This window comes from Protopterus annectens, chromosome 11.part0 (assembly GCF_019279795.1).
Source record: "Protopterus annectens isolate FY-2018-M chromosome 11.part0, PAN1.0, whole genome shotgun sequence".
Taxonomy (NCBI): domain Eukaryota; kingdom Metazoa; phylum Chordata; order Ceratodontiformes; family Protopteridae; genus Protopterus; species Protopterus annectens.
Window position 1 is genome coordinate 529,744,426 of NC_056745.1, and position 22,624 is coordinate 529,767,049.

At 40.1% G+C, this 22,624-nt stretch overlaps 1 protein-coding gene across 3 annotated transcripts in view; it reads right to left on the reverse strand.

Moving 5' to 3' along the window:
* Positions 1-22,624, reverse strand: part of TBK1 (TANK binding kinase 1) — a 3,544,425-nt gene that overhangs the window by 2,359,540 nt on the left and 1,162,261 nt on the right. For all 3 annotated transcript variants that reach the window (XM_044088041.1, XM_044088040.1, XM_044088042.1), the window contains exon 8: positions 5,038-5,217. In XM_044088041.1, coding sequence (XP_043943976.1) covers positions 5,038-5,217 — 180 coding nt within the window. The remainder of the gene's footprint in view (positions 1-5,037; positions 5,218-22,624) is intronic.

The window sequence follows — 22,624 nt, forward strand, 5'->3', positions numbered from 1 at the left end:
GCTTACACTTTCAATAACCAAAGGGAGCTAGGTGTACTGGATTTTGAGTTAAAATGAAAGGCAGACCTACTCAATCCAAGTAAGAGAAATTCACAGGCTTAGTAAAAGGACCACTTTTCAGCCAATTTAGAATTGACAGATAAGTCTTAGAAACACTACAATGCCCTTGCATAGGGAATTGCTCTCAGTACCAGTTGGAATAATGGTTAAATCGATGGACTGGGCTGTTCATAGAATTAATACATAACAATGATTAAATGAAATAGCACCAATAAGGCTGACAACCAGTTAGTAACACAGTAGGAAGAGACAGAGAAATTGTTGAGTAGGTTCCCTAATACGCTCTTTTACAAATACCTGTCAATGAACTGAGACCTGATAAATGGTAAGCAGTTTCTGCAACAGTTTTAATTTATTTTGAGACACATTATTAAACAAAGGAAGCTATATGAGTCTATTTGAATTAAAATGGAGTAGACTAGAGGGCAGGGAAAGACCTCAGTTGGTTAACTGGTTCTTATTTGACGGGTGTGATTCCCTGCAAAGTAGAGTCTTCTCAGCTCATGTTACTCAAATATAGATACCAATAACTGCAATAATGGAAATTCACTGAGAAGAATCTGACAGTATGAACCAGGATTTTAAACGTCCTGGCATCTATGAGAAAAGTTCTTGATCCTACCAAAGTATGCCATGAATTCCAGAAAAAGTGGGTTTTACAGATGGCAATTACTACAAAAATACTTTTACACGCTAAATAGATTAGTAAAAAAAAAAAATCCAGGAACTTGGGTTCCTGCTGGAAATTTGGTTAACAGTATTCAGGTAAGCTATGTGGGTATCTTTTGGACATGTAATTCACTAAACACAGTCAAAATAAGACCTGTATTTGTATGAATTCCACATAGATGTCACGGTGGTACGGCGGTAGCGTTGTTACCTCACAGCAAGAGGTTCTCCCGTTCGATTCTCAGCTTGGAAGTGTCTTCTGTGTGGAGTCTGCATATCCTCCCCGTGGTTGGGTAGCGTTCTAAAGACATGCGTGCATAAATGGGCATGCCTTTGTTGAAGGTTGGGTGTTGAGCTGGCACCTCGGCGTTTTGTAAAAAAATCTACTGCCAATCATTAGCGGACCAGAGTTCCGCTGTGGCGACTCCTTACCGGGAAAAAGCCGAAAGACAAACAACAACATTTGTATGAATTCCACAGAATTCAACATTCTTATTTGTTTGTTGTCAAATCAGGACTGGTCTAGAAATGAGGTAGTTCTGATGTCAGCCTCTAAGAAAGCAGTGACAAGGAAATGGAAGTCTAAAGCACAACCTACTACACTTAAAGTTGTACAACAATGAGAATTGCCTACTAGATGGAAATAACATTGGAGAACACAGAGGAAAGAGAAAGGCTTAAGAATAAGTGAATGTATTGTGTTCTGTATATGAAGAGCAATTGATTAATAACAGATCAATTCTCCCATAGCTAAATAAAGTACAAAGCAAAGTTGAGTTTAACTGAACTCCTTTATCTGATGTTATTTAAAATTTACTTTTTCCCCCTTTACCTCAAGCTTTGGTAGCCTGGAACAGTGTACTGTAGTGACAACAATCATGGTACTGCTTGTCCATCCATCCACAATCATTTTTTCCCATTTCCCACATGGGGTTGGGATGTCACTTCAACACTGACTATCACATCTAGAACCAATATTCACACTGCAGGGTGGCTAGCCCTGCCACAGTTCTTCTCCCACACCACTCAAACACAGGTACACTCAAATCTATGGCCAGTTTATAATCTCCAGTCCACCTACTACATCTCTTGGAGTGTGAGAAGAAACCAGATCACCAGCGGAAAACCCACAGGAACACAGTGAGGGCATGCAGACTCCACACAGAAGGCACACCAACCAAAAATCAAAATAACTAAGAACTTCTTGCTGCAAAGTGATAACACTTTCTGCTGCTCCAATGTGCCACCCTAAATCATAGCACTGATGTGTTCTAAGTTTAACTGTTGACAGAAAACTGTTGGATAATTCTAACACATTTATGAATGGCTAGAAGCTTCCAAAGTGATGTTTTTCTTTAATTTGGAAGTTTTGTCCATAATTGGATTGACCAAAACTATGTATCTTTTTTCTTTTAATAAAGTTACCATGTTAAAAAATGCATGTGTGCACATACACTCTATACCTTTGCATTGCCAAATCAAACATGGTTGTATCCCAGATCTAAATACACTACCAGCAGAATAAAGGCTTTGACTTCTTTAACAAACAGCCTTTTTGAGAAATAATTGTGTGCCAATATTGTTGCTCTTTTGGTAAATTAAAAAAGTCCAAAAACAAAAGTGGCTGAAGAATTGCTTCATGTAAAAAAAAAAAATCAAAAACTTTTCTCAAATTCAAATACAAACCTAAAGAAACTGATCTCTTCAAACAGATGGTTGTCTACTATACATTTTATGAAAAACACTCTGATCCTGGTAATAGCTTACATTACTTTTTGTAAGATTAGGTATCTTTATTAAATCAAATGCCTGCAGTCATTACATCTGACCTCGATACTGCAGGATCTCTGTCACAAAGCTCAACACCTATAAGTTTACTGAGACTTTTGTCATTGTTTAATAGCCTGCAGTCAACTACATTTGTCTTCAGTATTGTAAGATCTCTGTCACAAAGCTCTACACCTACATATTTTATGAGACTTTTGCCATTGTTTCATAGCACGTGGTCACTACATCTGACCTTGATATTGCAGGAATTCTGACACAAAGCCCTACACATACAAGTTTACTAAAACTTTGTCATTATTTCATGCAAGCATATTTTTCATGAAGAACCTTGCTGCATATTAACTTTAATCAGTTAAATACATGCCAACTCTGTGATTGAAAGGCTCTGTGAAATAGTGGGACCCCTTACTAAGTTGGCCACTGTCCCCTTTTACTTGGCCAGTAGACTATGCTGCATATGCCAGCTATTTAGTTTCAGGAAATGACAGAAACCCATTTTATTTGCATCTCTTTGTTAATTGCTTTGTTCTGGCTATAAAGTGTTAGCTCTCAGTTATAAACTGATCTGAGGGTGGGATTGTCACTATAGTACAATGTATTGCGAAATATCCCTTCATTGTTGTCTTTTCTTACACTGAGTCATTATCTTCTGTCATAGAGCAGGTATGTGTCATATGTTATTACATTTCTATTTGTTCTATAACTGTGTAAAACAGTGAAAAGACTTTGGTAGTGTGCTATTTTTGTAACAATTTAATTCAGATCAGATAAGCTTTACATATATATATATATATATATATATATATATATATATATATACATACAGACACACACACACACACACACATATATATATATATACATATATATACTGTACACATATATATTACACTGTTTTGATATATTGATTAATTCCATGAATTATTCTAAGTGATGGTGTTATATTGTGCCTATCAATGTAGTGCCATTTTCTGATAATTTGCTCAATCTTTCAAAACCTCTCTGAAAGACTTCCTAGCTAAGATCTGGCTCTGTTCTTGCTCAAAACCAGGATAACCTACATCCCTAAATGTGCACAAGTACCTTTTCATTCCTTATACCTCCTTACTCTTCCTTCTTCATTTACATCCTTACTGCTTATCTAATTTTCTTCTCTGGCTTTCTCTCTAAATACAACATAAGCCTGTTTTCCCTCAATGAACATTGCAATTCCTATTTGTATTAGACTAACTTACCTTCAATATCTCTATAAATTGTCTGAAATTTCTCTAAATATTAAATGATTGTCATACCTTGTATTGATTCTTATCCAATGTTTTTCTATTATGTCAAATTTGTTATAATTATTTAAACTGCAGGTGGACTTCTACCCAGTCGGACTTTCCAGATAAATAAGAAGCTAACAAAGACGTACAACTGATTATTTTTTTCTAGGGTATCTCCATTCTTAAAATGGGTTTTACTGTAGCTATCTTTTAACAAGTATGAACATTCAAATTTTAAGGGATGAATTAGACATGTCTAAATGGGGCTCTTTAAGATGCAATATTCCAGCTTTACAAACTTCATATCTGCCGCGTGAGAGCCTAAGGAATACTTTTAAGAAGAATCAGAAACCCATTTTGTAATGTACTTTCTGGTCATTATGTTGATTCCCCTACAATTTTCTTGCGCAACTATATATATATATACAAAATTGAACCAGATTCAAGGCACAGAATGCTCGGTATACAGCAAGCTGATGGCAGCATAAGAAGCAACTAAGAGAAGAAATGTAAACTGCATTAAATAAGTCTGACCAAAAATGCTAAATTCCATGAACATTCTCTTTCCACTACTGAGACGGTTCAGATTCTACATTTTCCTGTATTTTTCACTGAAAAATGAAAATCAGTGTCCCTGTTCATAATGAACACTTCTGAATCTAACTCATCTTCAAAATTACTTTAAGACAAAATAATTGTCATTTTCTAGTTTCTAATCATGTCGAGCTACAGAAGAAGCCATTACCATTACAAGCTCAGTATAGCAGTCCTGTATGTTATCTAGTCATGACTAAAACCTAGTTTATGAACACAAATGTTTTCTTTCCTTGACAAATTTGTTTATTGTGAAATGTTATTGCTTGTCTGAAAGCAGATATTTTATCTTGATAAATACTGACTTGTAACAGACATTTAATGGTTTCATATACTGCCTAACAATTCACTGCCCGTGACATATGCATTTCAAATGATTTGCTAAATGTTAACAGGGTAACAATTATTTTAAGGCCTTGTATAGTCTATCTGTTCTCTTGATTTTAACTTGGCACATAATCAAGTTAATAGGATGCAAAAAGATGAAATGTCTAATGAAATGCAAAATGTATGCAGAGATTTACTAACTTACATCTCATTATTTGTATTACATTACTAAGCTTCACCATTTCTTAATTCCAAATGTAACTTTAATTCAGGCAAGAAAGCAAACTAAATTTACATTTTTTTTCTTAAAGAACTACTGTAATAAGACACTTACGTGTTATAGCTGTGAATATAGACTTTGTGTAAAGTCATTTGCTGCAAGGAGAAGACGTGTATTACTATTCTGTGAAGTATATCATTTGTTTCTGCAAAAAACTGATCAAATCCCCAGCATTTGTCCTGATCAGCTTCTAGAATGTTTGCCAGAACTGGAGTCAAAAGGTTCTGTAAACCCCTGAAACAATACAAAAGGAAAAGTTTAAAGCAAAATACTGTATTGTAAGAGAACTATAAATTACTGCAAACAAGAACATCTGAAAAACAGTAGTATATTTTTACATACTAACAAATTAAGGGTTTATGTTTTTTTTATTCTATTACATCTTCAACTTATCAGCTAAGTGCACTACATGAAAACCAGTATAGACTACTGAATCAGGAAATGCACATTTCTTTTTTTTTTTTTTTTTTTTTTTTTTAACAGCTTTATTAAATTAAGACATAAGCAAGCATACACTAACAGAGAAGAAAACAAACCATTTTAACATTTTCTCCAATTAAATACAATACACATCATATATTTTCTTTATATAGCTATCTATATATATATATATATATATATATATATATATATATATATATATACACACACACACACACACTGCCGCGGTGGTGCAGCGGTAGCATTGTTGCCTCACAGCAAGAGGTTCTCCCATTCGATTCTCGGCTAGAGTGCGGGGAGTGCCTTCTCTGTGGAGTCTGCATGTCCTCCCCACGGTTGGGTGGCATTTGAAAGACATGCGTAAGGGCGTGTCTTTGTTGAAGGTTGGACGTCGAGCTGGCACCTCAGCATTCGTGAAAATCTACTGCTAATCATTAGCGGACCGGAGTTCCACTGTGGCGACCGCTAACCGGGAAAAGCCAAAAGACAAACAACAACACATCATATATTTTCTTTGCTACTATTAGTTCAACATTACAAAAATTGCTGAACTCCTGCCTTCCCTTAAACTCACTCCTCCTCCTCCTGAACATTATATATATATATATATATATATATATATTGCTTGCACAGTTTCCATTTACTTCTAGATAATTTACTCCTTTCCTTTTCCAAAGATCCCTCTTCAGTTCTTTTAGCTCTTTTATAACATACAATACCTCAGATACAGTCGGTGTAGACTTGATTTCTATTTTCTAGTAATTGCCTTTTTGGCAGCCAACAGAATTAATCATAAGATTGCACTACGTCTAGGAAGTTCAGATTCTGTATCCCAGCTCAAAAGAAAAATTTCCTTACTTACAGCCATTTGCTCAGCCAATATTTCTGATAGAGTAATCTGTAGGGAAGTTTTTAAAATCTCCAACTCCTTGCACACCCAAAAAAGTACAGTTGTGTAAAATCTTACCATAACAGCAGATACCCTGCTCTTCACTGTTGCAGTATTCTTTACCCAAGGGATCTCTTGCCAAGGATGGCCCAACATCTGGCTAGTATACCAAAGCCTTTAGTTCACAAAGGTGCCATGCATCACACACATGTTCCCCGCATAAGGAGCAGGGCATAAAGGTGATGTATGGGCGCGCACACACACACACACACACACAAGTGAAAAAGCCCCAGGAGGAACAGAATACCCTCAGGGACAAGGAGGATATACATCCAGAAGGAGAAAAGTAAGAGGAACCCCTTGGCCAGGAGAACAAAAATGCATGGCAAGAGCTAGGAAAGAGGGGGTAGATGGGAGAGACTGTATATTGCAACAGTGAACAGAAGGATATCTACTGTTATGGCAAGATTTTAAACAACTTTACTAAGCCCCACCATATCACTGTTGCAATATTCTTTACACATGGAACAGTACAAGTACTTAAGAGGAAGCCTGAGAGGAGGAAGGCACAGAAGAGCCCTCTACAAACCTGCTCTGGTCCTGGAAATAGTATCCACTTGTAATGCTTACTGAAAATATGAATGGAGGACCAAGTAGCAGCCTCAAGGATGGAATTAGTGTCCAGACCCTTGAAAAAGACACCACAGGAGGCACTGCCCTAGTAAAATGTGCCTTTGCTGATCAAAAGACATTTGCCATGACAACAAAAGGAAATGGCCTTAGAAATCCAGGAGGTGTTTGTTTGCTTAGAAACAGCCAAACCCAAAGTCCTAGCATGAAACAAAACAAAAAGTTGCTCAGATTTTTAAATAACTAATTTTATCCAAATAATATCTGAGCTACCTATGCAAATCCAACGTGTAAAGAACCTTTACACTGGTAGACAGTGGAGATGGAAAAAAGGAAGGAAGTTGAATACACCGATTAAGGGACAAACTCATTCACCGGGTCTATTTGAGTAGACCGAAATTCCATTAAATTGAATTTTACTCAACTGAGATGATGATACTAAAATGCTTAGTTTAATGAATGTTCACATCACTGAAATTTTAATCTGGGAATGAAGGCAGTTTGCCAACATAAAAAACAAACACACCAGAGCAAGTCAAATCCACCCAGGTGGGGGGCTACCACCCACAACTCCTAAACTAAATATACCAACTCTGAGATTATACTACAGTGGGGGAAAAGGGCACATTTCCCCATGTTTGCCAACTGCCTCCTTTCCCAGATTAAAATTCCAGTGGTGTGAAAGTTCGTTAAAGTAAGATTTCAGTTTTGTTTTTAAGTAAAATTCAATTTAATGAAATTTTGGTCTACTCAAGTAGACCTCATTGACCACCTTGGGCATAAAGAAGGATTAGTATGAAGAAACACTGTCTATATGAAAAACTAAGACAGGAGGAGTAGCCATAATGGCCCAAAGTTAAGACAATCTCTTGGCTGAAATGAGAACCAAAAGACAAACAGAATTCCAAGTACAATGTTGTAAGGAAGTGGAAGAAGCCAGCTCCAAAGGAACCTGAGTCAATTCTTAATGCACAAAACTGACGTCTCTAGGAGGTGGAATAGGCTTCCTGGGACACCTGATATGAAGGACGACTGAGAAACTGCTTGACCTCATATCTACAAGCCAGAAGAGGAGTCTAGGGCAAATAAGCAGAAACTGCTGACAGGTGTGCTTTAACTGAAGAATATGCCAACCCAGCATGGTACAGATCACACAAATAAGAGAAAAAGAGAGGAATCTCCAAAGATAGGGGATCCTGATGGCAAAAGATACCAGACAGAAAATCGCTCCCATTTGGAAAAATAGGATTTTCTGGTAGTGGGTTTCCTGGCCTCCTGCAGAACTCAGAGGAGGTCCTTAGAAAAGAGGTGCCTAAAAGGGATCAAGACCCTATCACCCACAATGTCAGCTGAAGACTGAACAGATGAGGATGGACAAAATATCCCTTGTCTTGTGTGAGAAGATCGACCCGGTGAAGTAACTTTAGGTGAATGCCCCTGGCCAAATGACAAAGAAGGGGGAACCAAAGCTTTCTGGGCCAGAAGGGAGTCACCAATAAGATTGTGGGAGAGTCCTGCCTGCCTGATCTTGTGCAGAACTCATGGCAACAGAGGAAGGGGGGGGGGAAGAGACGCACACAGAAACATCCCCTTTCAAAGAAAGGGCAGGACGTCCACTCTGGAACAAAACACAGCAAGTTTTCTGTTCAGAGGGGAGGTGAAGTCATCTAGTTATCTACCTGTGGAATATCCCAGTGATGGAAAATATCCAGGTGCACATTTCCATGAAGCATCCATTCGTGAGTTTGTGTGCTGGACCTGCTCAGAGAGTCTGCCACTAGACTGTGCTCTGAGGAAATGCAAACTGCCTGAAGAGTCACTTGACACTTATACCTAGGTCCCAGACCTGAAGAGCTAGTCTGAAAAGAAGACATGACCTCATGCCCCCTTGCTTTTTATCGAAACACATCACTGTGGTATAGTCTGTGAAGACTTTGAGGGGTCAGGAATGAAAGAGGGAACGAAAAGCTTGAAGAGGCAGAAGCTGACCCTCATTCTCCTTTATGCTGATATGGTCTGACTTCTGATGAGGAAGCTAGAGACCCTGAACCTTCAGGGAGCCACAGGAGGCACCGCACTCCCTGTCTGAGGAATCTGTAAAAAGCTCCTTTGTGGGAACTGGAGCTTAAAAATTCCTGGATTTAGAAAGAGTTGATGAATCCACCACTGAAGCTCAAGCTTGAGACAAGGAAGAAAAGACACCGGGAACTCCAGGGGGTGGCAATACTGAAGCCACACCGATTTGAGATACCACTGAAGTCTACTGATATGGAAGCTGGTGAGCAGCAGCTTGGGAATGGTGGAAGCCATAAGCCTCACGACTCTTGAGAAATTCCCTGGCCATGACAGACACCAGAGGAAGAAGGATTGGAAAAAGGTCATCAGAGATACAGCCTTGGGAGCAGGAAGGGATGCCAACATGGCAGCTATCTGAAACCTGCATTCTTGGAAAATATGATCCTGGCAAGGTGTCAGAACTGATTTCTAGAGGTTTACGGTGAACCCCAGACTGTGTAAAAGGCAAGTAGCAAACCAGAGAGCTTGAACCAGGAAAAAAAGCTTCAATAAGTAGATCATCTAGGTAGAGAAATATCTGAATGCCTAGAAGTCTGCAAAAAGCAGTGACAGGAGCAAGTCATTTGGTGAATACCCTTTGGGGCAAAGGGCAAGGCAGAGAACTGAAAATGCAAAGAAGAGACAGAGACATGAAAAAACATCCTGAAAACAGATTGATAGGGATATGAAGGCATGCATCCTTGAGATCAAGAGACACCAGGAAGGCCTGAGGAAGTAGAAGAGGAAAAATGTCTGAAAGGATAACACCAAAAGGAAGGAATATTAAGAAAGGTATTTATTGGGGAAAGATCCATAATTGGTCTCCAAGTACCCTCCTTTTGTGGGATAAGAAACATTCTGGAATAAAAATTGCCTGAATAACCTTTAGGAAATGAGAAATCTGTTTCTGAGGAGGTTGAGGAATGCCTGAAAAGGGAGAAAGGGATTTTCAAGCCATGCAATATCCCTGATGGATAATGGACAGAATCAGAGTATTTGGTGATTCATAGCCAATTTAGAAGAGACCAGGAAAGGTGGAAGGACAAGGGAAACTGGACAAGGGAAGGGGGAAGCAAACTATCAAAACAGTACCAGACTTGTCCTGAAAGGATGATTTCTGGGAGGCAGAAGTCTGAATAGACTTAGCAGGAGGCACGCAGATAAAACTCTTCTACCTCTGAGGAGGAGGGTGAGATTGCCTATGAACAAAGGCAGACTTGGAAGGATACTTCCACTGAAATTAGAAATAGGAGAAACAAAAATATGTTTCAGCTCCTGCAAGCTTTTGCACTTCTCCTGGAGGGACTTAAAAAGGTCAGCAGCAGCAGTAGATCTAAAAAGATGTTAGTTATCCAAAACAACATCTGAAAGCTTGGCTTTGATGTCATCAGGCAAATCCTGAAGACAACACCAAAAGTAATAACTCATAACTGAACCAAAGGCAGCAGCCCTTGAAGAGACATCAGCTGCATTATAGCTATAGCTGTATTGGATAGAATGGAGAGCAACTTGTGAAATGGAGCACAGCAAGGAAAGGTCAGCAGACTTCTCAGAATCAGGAATGTCAGGAACCACCTTAGAAATGTGAGAAAGGACGGCCAAAACATACCTGGTCATATCAGTCTGGTAATTGATAGCCCTGAAGGACAAGGTGGCAGCAGTGTAAACCTTCTTGCCCAACCTTTCAAAGGTCCTACTATCATTATCAGAACGTAGCAGCTTGGTGGAGAGCAGCAACCTGGATAGTTTTTCAGAAGAGACTGACATTAGAGAAAGGTCAGAAGAGGGGCATTTATAAAGAAATTCGCACTCCTCGGGTACCTTGTAAAATCTATCTAGTTTTTTACGTGCAGGAGGCTGAGTCAGGGGTTACAGAAGTTTCAGAAAAGGTATTGAAAAGAGGAGGCAGAAGAGGAGGAACAGCGGAAGGTTTGGAAGATTCCATCTGTAGGTGCTCATAATACTTAATACCAGAGACCTGGGAACAATCCCACTTAAAATAATCCATCATGCTGACACTGGTATCCCCAAAACAGAGCACTTCCAAAGAATAGTCTGGACATTAGGATCCTAGGAGGAAGGGACTTCGGAAGAATTAACTAGGGATTGTTCTCCTGAGTCAAGATCCTTATCTGAGGAATCCAATTCCCTAGGCCTCTTGACTGGAGTGAAAGACTGGGGGTGGGGGGCAGACCTCTTGAGGTGGCTTCAAGGCCATCAAAGCATCAAATAAACCTGAGTAAAAACTTGCCATTCATGTTGGGGATCCTTCACCACAGGAGAAATATGTTTTGTCTTTTTGTTTTATTTTCTGCAGGTCACCCGCACAAAACACCCTCAGAGGATCAGACCACTGATGTGACTTTATAATACTGGTAGGAATCTCCTCCCTCACTAAAATCTAAGGAATTCCCCTCAGTCCTTCAGAAATTATCAGCCAAGGATCCTCCTCAATGTCGGCTACATATATTTGAAAAACCACTAAGGACATGCAAGAAGACAAGCTGGCCTCCAAATTGGTCACGGCAGAGGAAACCGAAGCAAGCACTCGACGGTCTTAATGGCTTTCACCAGCCTCAAGACAGAAGTCTGGGGGAGGCTGGACAGCAGCCGGACTTGGCCTGACTTTTTTGACATTTTTCTTGGCAGATGGCTGGCCTTCTGTATGGGAAGATTCTGCCAAAGATCTTGAGCCAACAACACAAGACTATGGTTCTCCAGGTATATGCACAAAGAATAGAGGCAACTGAACAGTGTCTTGGGCACAAACACCTTGTAGATAGAACATTGTATATGATTGTGGGAAGGTCCCAAACAAAAATAACAACTGGTCAAGATAGCCTTAAGAGGAATCAGCCTCCCACACTGATGTCTTCCTGTTTTAGATGACATTAACACAACAACAAGCAATAAGAAATGGAAGACAAGAAACTCTAATGGGACACTTATTTGAAAAAAATGGTTTAGTAACTGGCACAGCAGAAGGGCATTCAATCTACATTCAGTAATAGCATTTGGACTACTGGCAAAGAAGTGTGTCCATCCGTACGTCACCTTTATGCCTTTGCTTGCATGGGGAGCATACCGTACGTCACCTTTATGCCCATGCCTTGCATGGGGAGCATACGTGGAAAGTATGGCACCTATAAGAACTAAAGGCCGGACATTGGGCTCTCCCTTAGCAGGAAATCCCTTTAGTAAAAAATATTGCAGCAGTGATATGGAAGGACCCAATATGTACCCAGTTACCTCATTTTTCTCCATCAAACCTCCAACATTTGCTATTTGAGGAAAAATTCTTTGAAACCTGATTGGGTACACAAATACCCATGCAAACACTTCCAATCAAAAATCTTTAACCTTCTGGAAACTGATTGCATACTTGGGAGTCATACATATATCTTCCTGTAAATTGCTTTGCAGTCTTTCTTCCCAATCTTTTCTAACCACCTCTGACTGATTTTTATAGTTATAATGCAATATTTTCTATGCCCTACTAAGTATGCTTTTTTAACAGCTGTTTTTGTTCTAGATACAACAAAAAAGTCTTACCAGAAAATGTCTTTTACTTAATTCCCCTATCCCTCTCCTTTTGCTTATACACGGAGATCAAGCCATGGTAGGGAAGGCAACCTCTAGCCTGCAATCCAAATGTCTTCTTGGCCTCATCCCACTCTATTACCTTTCCTGCCTAACTTATTTTCCCACAAAAATGTTGGTTCCTTTGCCAGATTTCTCCAGTAAATCCCAGCCCCCCTTGCCTATTTTTTGACCCCTACTTGCAATCATCCATTTTGGCAAAATCTCCTTCCTCTGTTCTTGTATTGGTTTGTTCTTAGAATACTGTTCTGCTACTTTTTGAATATAACATTCTGTATGGTTGCTCTTCTTCTTTTTAAGGATCTGCATCAAAAATTCTACTCTCTTGAACTTCCCCCTCGCTTTATCATCATCCCTTTCCACTTTGAATTATGACCTTCTGCTTGTGTTATGTATAGGAGCCTTACCTGTGCAGCAGAAAAATAACCCTTCATATCAAATTACTATCCATATCCATAAATAGGAGTTTCCAGTTTCTCAATTTTTGTATTATATTTTTAGTTTATTCCCAAATACCCTTAGCTGCCGTAATTGAAGCCTTTTTAATCTATACTCCTAAATACTTCATCTTATCATGTCCCTATAAATATGGGTATAGCTGAACCAACTTGTGTGCAGGCACGAAATTTATGGCTATAGCCTGTGTCTTATCTTCATTAATTTTATATCCTAAAAAGGCTTAAACCTGTCTCAAAAAGTACCAAGAACACTGAGATGTCCTTTTCTGGACATATCAGGTACAAAATAAAATCTACAAATAAAGCCAACTTTTCTCAACTACCATACCAGTTATATCCTTGTATTTCTGAATCCCGTATTTTTCTTTGCCAATGGCTCTAAACATAAAGCAAAGAAGAAACACAGCTTATCTGAGAATAACCTTTCAATTCTTGCCTCTAATCCTTTGTATATCCTTTTAATTAACCTTATTATTGTATCAGGGAAAGCAAATGCTTATATTGCCCTCCTCATAAAATCCCAGATTACTCTGTCAAATGCTTTCTCTGCATCAAGATGCACCAACAACAGAGGTATTTTCTTATATTCTGCTTCCCTCTGGATCATCACTGTTCTATTAATGTTGTCAAATGTTTCCATCCCCTCCACAAAATAACAATGATCCACATATATCAGTTTTGGCAACATCTTTGCCATTCTTTTAGTTAGTATAGACAAACTCTTTATACTTGTGGTTTAAAATTGAAATGGTTCTATATGAAGCTGGGTCTGAAGGGTCTTTGCCATCTTTAGTTAACACAGTCACCTCAGATTTCTTCCAAGATGCTGGTTGCTCATCTTCCTTTTAAAATACTGTTAAACAAAATCTTCTGGACCTTCATCACTTTCTCCCTCCTAATTTCCAAACTTCCACATGAATACCACCTGTTCCTGGGGAATTTCCTGAAGATTGACTACACATCACTGTTTTTAGCTCATCACTTCCTATCTTAATTTTTAGTGGTTGATCCTCACCTATCTCTAACCTTGGCATAATTAAGTCTTCCATAAATATTGCCATTTGGACTATTTCTTGATTAACATTTCTGTGCCTTATACAGATTTCCATTAAATTTCCAGAAAATCTCTAAAATCTCTACAGGATCTCTGGTTATTTTTCTTGTTATAGGTTCCCTAAATCTGGTACAACCGTTTCAATGTACTGTTGCCTAAGTCATCGTACTAACAGTTTTTGTGCTCTAGAGTTATCAAAAACAAGCTGCTTAACTGAAGGTTTTCTAAACTCATGCATATTATTCAGATACTTCCTCCTCCTCTTTTTAGCACTCTGCATGTACTAGTCCTTTTGTTCTATGAGATTCCATTATTCTGCAATACAATACCCTTTGTCAGCCTCTCAAAGTACAGTTGTGTACACTTACCATAAATGTAGATGTTCGAGTGTATTCACTGTTGCAGTCATCACATTTGGGTTATCCCTGCCAGAGTAGCCCTCAGACAGCCCGAATACCAGAGGCTTAGTATTTCTGCGTCGGTTCCTGACGCTTCAGGACTGACGCCATGTCGTCAGCAGTATAAAGTAAGGCAGCCGACGCCATTACATCAGTTTTTCTTGCCTTAACCTGTCAGAAGCCCCCAAGTAGGAGCCAGCCAAGTTCTGGTTGAAGAACCCCACCAGTAGAAAGTAAATACCAATATGTCCCTTGTAAGGAAAGAGAAGAAAAAAAGGGGGATGGAGGAAGGGAAACCAGGACTACAACAGTGAATACACTCGAACATCTACATTTATGGTAAGTGTACACAACTGTATGTTCTTCGTGTTTCACTGTTGTAGTCATCACATTTGGGTTGATTCCCAAAGCTGAGGAAATGGGTGGAGGCAGTCAAGGAAACTAGGGGCTGGCTATGATGCCCTGCAAGACTGCAGAGGCAAACCCTGCCCTGGATTTGGAGAAGAGAAGCAGGTGGTAATGTTTGGTAAAAGTGTGAACAGATGTCCAGGTGGCAGCCTCCAGGATGCCCCTGGTGGGGACTCCTCTGATGAAAGCTGCAGGAGGAGGATGCTCTGGTGGAGCGAGTTCTGACCCCCTTGGGGGGGGGAGGCTTTCCATGTTGTTTGTAGCAGAAATGGATGCAGTGCGCTATCCATTTGGAAATGGTTAGTTTGGAGATGGCTTTGCCTTCTGCCCCTGTAGCAAAGCTAACCAGCAATTGATCAGACTTTCTGAAGGATTTAGTCCAGTCTAGACAGAATTTGAGCTGTCTGTGCACATCCAGAGTGTGCAGGATCCTTTCCCCCTTGTTCTGGGGATTAGGTAAAAACGTTGGCAAATGAATGGATTGGTTGAGAGCCACACTGGACACCACCTTGGGCATGAAGGATGGATTAGTTTTGAGGGATACCCTGTTAGCATGGAAGACGATGAAGGGTTCCACAGCCATGAGTGCTTGCAGCTCCAAGACTATTCTGGCTGAAGTGATGGCCAGAAGGATAGCTGTCTTCCAGGAGAGAAATTTTAGCTCTGCAGAAGAAGCTGGTTTGAAGGGGGCAGGGTGAGCTTTTCTAACAAAGTTAAGGTCCCAAGCTGGTGTTGGTGCTCTTCTAGGTGGCCTCAAGTTGCTAGCCCCTCTTAGGAACTGTTTGATCAGGGGGTGTGAGAAAAAGGGCTGTTCAGTTGAGAAATGAGCAGAGATAGCAGCGGCATGAATTTTTATAGAGGAAAAAGAGAGTCCATAGTGTAGCAGGTCAGCTAAGTAATCCAGGATGAGAGGGAGGGAGGGCTGTGCCATATTGGCTCTGTTATCCTGAATCCAGGCGCAGAAACTTTTCCATTTGTCAGCATAAGACTTTCTAGTGCTAGGGCATCTGGCCTCATGGATAACATCTAGAACCTGTTTACTGAGGTTGGCACATTGATTGGGGGTAGGGAATAAGCCAAGCTGCCAGACTGAGTGTCTGCAATTGGGGATGCATGAATTCCCCTTCCCTCTGGGTCCAGAGGTTTGGAATCTAAGGAATATGCCATGGTGCAGTGGGGACAGGCTGTGCAGCAAGGGGTACCAGTGCTGGCGAGGCCAGTCTGGAGCTATAAGAATTGTCCTTGGGTTTTCCTCATTTATTTTGAGCGGTACCCTGGGGATGAGAGGTAGTGGAGGAAAGGCATAGACCGACAGACTGACCCAGAGAAAGGACAGGGCATCCACCTTCCAAGCCATGCAGTGATGCTCCCTGGTGCAGAATTTGCTGAGCTGATGGTTAGTGCGGGAGGCAAAGAGGTCAACCTTCAGGGTACCCCATTTCTGAGTTATTAGGGTGAAGGTTTTTCTGTTGAGCTGCCATTCGTGTGGGTCCAGATGATTTTTGCTCAACTGGTCTGCCAGACAGTTGAGAGAACCTGGTAGGAATTGTGCTAACAGGTGGAGTTGAATGGCAGAGGCTGTGTGCAAAGGGTCATGGTTGGCCTGCATAGAGGGTAGGAGCGAGTCCTTCCCTGCTTGCTGATGTACTACATCACAGTGGGGTTATCTGTTTTGATCAGGAGAGCCCCTGGGGAGAGAAGAGGTATGAAAGCTATCAAGGCCTGCTGGACAGAAATCATCTCTTTTTGGTTGATGTGCACACGGATTTGCTGTGGGTTCCATTGGTCCTGTATGCACCTGCCGTCCAGGTGTGCACCCCAGGTATAGCCTGATGCATCTGTGGTGAGGGTCTGGGTGGCAGGGGGTGGTAAGAAAGGTAGTCCCTTGTTGAGGGAGCATGCTGTTGCCCACCAAAGAAAATCTTTTCTGAGGCAAGGAATTATACGTATAAGAGTCTCCAGGTCTTGAGAGTGTTGACACCTAAGGCTTTTTAGGTACCACTGAAGTTTCCTCATGTGCAGTCTGGAATATGGAATAAGTGGTATGCAAGATGCCAAGAACCCCACAGCTTGCAGGATCTTCCTTGCAGATAACTGGGGTCTGGTGGCTAGTTGAGAGAAGTAGGCTGTCAGGAAAATTTGCTTTTCTGGTGTAAGGAATGTCATCTGGAATGCTGTGTCCAGGCTTGTTCCCAGGAATATAATCCTTTGGGTGGGCACCTGTTTGGATTTATTTTCATTGACTGTGTACCCTAGAGAGGTTAGTAGGGACTTTACAAAGGCCAGGTGCTTGAGGAGCTTTTCCTCGCTGTCTGCCTGAATTAGGCAGTTGTCTAAGTGTGGGTAAATCTGGATATTTGTTTGTCTGCAAAAAGCAATGGCCGGAGCCAGGCATTTTGTGAAAACTCTGGGAGTAGTAGATAAGCAAAAGGGAAGCACAGAGAACTGAAAGTGCTGACATCCTGCTCTGAAACAGAGATATTTCCTGCAAGATTATCTGATAGGAATGTGGAGGTAGGCCTCTTTCAGATCTGGGGTGGCTAGCCAAGCATCAATGGAGAGCATGGGTATCAGCTGCTGGAGTGTGAGCATTTTAAATTTTGGGATCACCAGGAAGGTGTTCAGAATGGATAGATCCAGGATGGGGTGCCAGGTGCCCTTTTTTCTGGGTACCAGAAAAAGTCTGGAGTAGAACCTTGACCTATTTGTTCTGCAGTAACGTGCTCTACTGCCCTAATAGAGAGCAGGGAAAGGACTTGCTTTTGAGCCTCTGCCCACTGATTTGGAGGTAGATCTGGGAACCCTTCTGGGGTTGGAAGGGTGTGGAAAGAAAATCTGTATCCCTGGGACACTATGTTGAGAACCCAATGGTTGTTGGTAATGGTGGCCCAGGTGCTTGTGTGAAAGGACAGTTTTCCTCCTTGGGGTAAGTGAAGGTGGGCAGAGGGAGGGGGTGGGGGAGGTGAGTCATTGTGAGTTCTTACCATAAGGGGGTGGCTTAGAACTTCCTGGTTTTGAAGTGGAGGTAGTCCACTGCTTAGATCTCTGCATTCCCTGTGGCTGCTGTCTGATGGGTCTGGTTGCCCAAAGCCTGGGCTGGACTGGCTTAGTGGGAGCAGGAAAGGACCAGTGCTTAGTGGGACAATGCCTGCTGAATCTGTGAGGCTGGACCTGTAAGAAATCCTTAACTGTCTGCATAGATTTTGCTTTTTCTTCCATCTTTTTTAAGACCTCTTCTGCTTTAGTGCCAAATAAGTTGTCTTTGTGCAATGGGGCATCCAACAATTTAGATTTGGCATGGTCTGGTAAAGGCTGTTCCTTAAGCCATGTATGCCTTCTAATGACAGCTCCGGTAACTGCTGCCCTGTAAGAAGTTTCTAGGGCATCAAAGCCACAGTGCAAGGTGTGTTTAGTTACTTGACTTGCAGAATGCATTAACTCTTGTAACTCTAGATTCTGCACAAGCAGGAAAAGAAGATATTTTTTGTTTGAGGAGTTCCAGGGCATGTTGCTGAAATTTTAGCATATGGAACTGAAAATGTAGTGCCCTGATAGCAAGAGTAGCTGAGGTGTATACTTTTTTACCCCATCTGTCTAGTGCTCGGGAATCCCTATCTGAGGGAGTGGGATTCTTAGCAGAGGTTGCTTTAATCCCTTTACTCCCTTGAGAAATTACCTCAGGGTCAGCAGCAGGATTTTTAAAAAGACATATTTGTGTGAGTCAGGGACTCTATAGTACTTCTCTGGTTTTCTGGGTGCAGGAGGGAGGGGTGTCAGGAGTCAAGCTGGATTCCAGGAAAACATCCTCCACAACATCCAGGACTGGGGGGATGGCCAAGGGTCTGTGCTGTGGAAGATCTAAGAATTCCCTGAGTCTCATTTTAGACTGAGGGTAGTCCTGACTCTCCCATTGGAAATGCTCCCTTAAGGTATAAAGGGTTTCCCCAAAGGAAAAGTCTTCTGGAGGAGAGGCTGAAGCGATTGAATCCTCTGCATCAGAATGCTCATAAATAGAGAGGGGTCGCATGTCTTCATATTCAGATGCAACAGAATCATCTGACGCTTGTTCAGACAAAACTACAGGGGACAGATCTCTTTTCCTTTTGGAGGGGGTAGCTTAGCTTCCCCTGATCAGCATGATAAGGTCTTCCACCATTTTAAGCATTTGAGACTGAGGCAAGGAAGCAGGTGCCTGAGATTGGGTCGTTAGTTTATTTGGTGTAACAAGAGGTCCTGGTCAAAGCAAAGCCCAAAGCACAAAGATATATTCCTTAACGCAAATTTATTGTGGAAAAACAACAAGCATTTTCGCTACTCCAAAAAAGAGAAGCTTCATCAGAGAAGTACAAAAAGGGCGCCAAAACCTTTTTGAACCTAAGTAACAGTTGATACAGTACATCACTTCCTTCTGATTAAAATAAAGCAGTACACTTAAAAGGGCAATACCTAATAAGAAAGACAGAAGTACATAGTTAAGTAACTCATCAGTTAACAATAACATAGTTTATATACACGAAAAATGTTTAAAAAAATATTAATAATAATAATAAAATTAAATAGACAAAGGGGTTGTTTAATAAATGTAAAAACAATGTTAATGAAAGTTGCCGAAGCAACTCCAATCCAGTAGATAATTAAATCAATAAGTCAAAAGGCTTAATAATAAAAATACAAGTTTTAAAAGTATGAAAGTTACTATTTGTTATTTTGTAATAAAGTTAAGTTAAATCAACCTAACTAGCAATTGAGGGCAAAAAAGAACTGGACAAAATATTCTCAATGTAAGCATCATCTCAAAAATGCCTTGAGTTTTAGAACAGGTGCAATGTCGCAATTCTCATTTAAACCCGGGTTGTTGAAGGCATCAAGTTTCAACTGCCATTCCAATTCACGGTTTTCGAGAACCAGTGAAATAGGGCCACCTCTAATGGATACTGGTACATGGTCAATGCCCATAAATGTGAAACTGTGCCCTGGGTTACATGTAACGTGCTTAGCCAGTGCGTTTTCAGTTTTACCTTTTTTAATGGCGTAGCAATGTTGGTAAACACGCTCCTTAAATTTTCTGTCGGTTTTTCCGACATAAAACGCAGGGGCAACACACACAGAAAGCAATGTACACTATAGACTTTGTTTCACAATTAATTTTAAATTTGATATCAAATTTTCTATCCCTAATAGAAAAAGTGGAACCAACACGAATTACATTACACCAGTTACACATTCCACAGGAAAAAGTCCCTTTAAGTCTGTTATAGGGATAAGAATGTGAGTAAGTATTCCTCTGTAACAGTTCCTTTATGTTCATTCCCCTTTTATAAACAACATGAGGTCTAGTACCTAATTTTTCTAATAAAAGTGGATTACTTTCAATGAAAAACCAATTTTTCTGTATAATCCTCAAAATCTGATTAGAGTTACTATTAAAAGTGGTAATAAAACTCAAAGGGGGGATGGTCAAACCTTGTACAGTAGTTAACTCAACTGTTGTACATGGTCTACTCGTCTCTTCTTCATTAATGACAAGAGCCTGTTCAGTTTTTCCGACTACCTTCTCACAATTAAGGAGAGGCTTAAAAAAGCCATTAGATCTCTTAAGCTCAACCTCACTAAGTACAGCCTCAAACATAACCTGAGGGTAACCTCTATTAATAAAAAGTTGTTTCAGGAAGTTACACTCAGAAATGAAATCAGAAAGCTTACTGCACATCCTTACTGCCCTCACCAGTTGACCTTTAACAGTAGCTCTTTTTTGTTTGTAAGGGTGAGAGCTAGAATAGTGTAAAAAGGAATTGCAGTAAGTGGCTTTCCTAAAAATGGAAGATTGAAAGCTAGAAATACTTTGATCTTTAGTTAATTTCACGTCAAGGTAGTCAATACTTTCCTTAGAAAAATTGTAAGTAAACTTAAGGAAAGGTGTAGTTGTGTTTAAAAAATCCACTAATGACTTTGCTAGTGTGGCCTCACCTTCGAAGAGGATGAAAACATCATCCAAAAATCACGTGTAATAATGGATGTGTTTCATCCAGTCTGGATTGTTGAAAAGGAAATTTTTCTCCCAGTGTGCCATGAAAAGATTGGCAACACTGGCACCGCAAGGTGAACCCATTGCCACACCTTGAGTTTGCAAGTAGATAGATCCGTCAAAAGTGAAAAAATTAGACGTGAGAACTATGTCTAATAATTCAGTGACGTTGTCGATCTCAACTTTAGGTGCTTTAAGTTCATTGAGAAGCAAGCAAATCCACTCAACCGCTTCTTGGTGAGGGATTGAGGTGTACAAATCGACAACATCAATGGTGAGAAAGTTATAATGGTTGTTAAAAGGAATACTGTTAATGTTGGTCAAAAAAGACCAAGAGTCCTTACAAATGCTAGGTACCAATTTAATGTATTTAGAGAGCAAAAAATCAATATATTTAGAACATGGATAGGTCATAGAAGATCTTCCATCTATTAACGCTCTCATAGGAGGGTCACTGCTATTCTTATGGACCTTTGGTATTCCAAACATTACCGGTACTTTTGGTGAAACAATGTCTATATATTTATATGTATCCACATCAATTCTTCCTAAAAGGTAAATGTCCCTAAAGTAACCTCCAAGTCTGTTTGAGCAGCTGTTCATTTCATTTAGTGATGCTGGTCTATAAGCTTGAGAATCAAGAACCTCAAACATCCTTTGAGTGTACTGGTCATTTTCAAAAATAACTAACCCACCCCCTTTGTCCGGTTTAATAATTCTCACAGAGGAAGCACATAAGTTATTAAGTGCTTCAAATTGGACCTTAGTGATGTTAGAAGTATTTTTTGTACTTCTACAAAGGAAGTCCAAATGGCGAGCATCAAGTTCACAAATGTTCTCGAACATTCTTAAACCAAGGTGTAAGGGGGGGTTGAAGGTACTCGATAGGGTTAATGAATTATTTAGAACATTCACCTCGTTGTTAAAAAGCAGCCTTAAATTGAGTTTTCTGACATAGCATTTTAAATCAATCAACAATTTAGCTACGTCAAACTTCTTAGAAGGCACAAATGTGTTACCTAGTGCCAACAATTCAATGAGTTCAGGTTCCAATAACAGTGAGGAAAAGTTATAAACCTTAAAATCACCTCGACTATTAAAAAGAATATTAGGTGATTGAACATTTTCATCATTGTTACTAGGACTACCTATCTGTTCCAGTTCCTGTTCCTGCCCTTGTTGTGTTTGTTGTTGTGATTCCCTAAAAAACTGGAATTATCACTAACATTGTGAGTGGAATTGACTAAGTTTATAGAATTACTAACATGGCCATCAGGACCATCAGCCTTTTTACGGTTCCTATTGCTACGTCTAAGACCACCTTCCTGTTGATCAGTTACTGCTGTGGAGTCAGTGTTGTCTGATATAACCCCATTTCTGTTAGCATCAACTTTGTTGATAGCAAGGTCATCATTTACATTTTGACTGTTAACCTTAGACAGTTTAGGGTAAGCCCTATTTTCATGGTATGCACATCTGTCCCTAAAAAGTTTTTTAGACTTATTAGTCTTGATCTTGCTCATAAAAGCATCAACACTTGAAAAAATGCGATTATAATCAAACTTAAACTTGTAAAAGTCCATATGCAGTTTGATGTCATTGTCCAGTAAGTTGACCTCATTCGTTAACTTCTCAATATTTAAAACATAATATTTAATAATGAGTTCCAGTAGTTGTGCACCT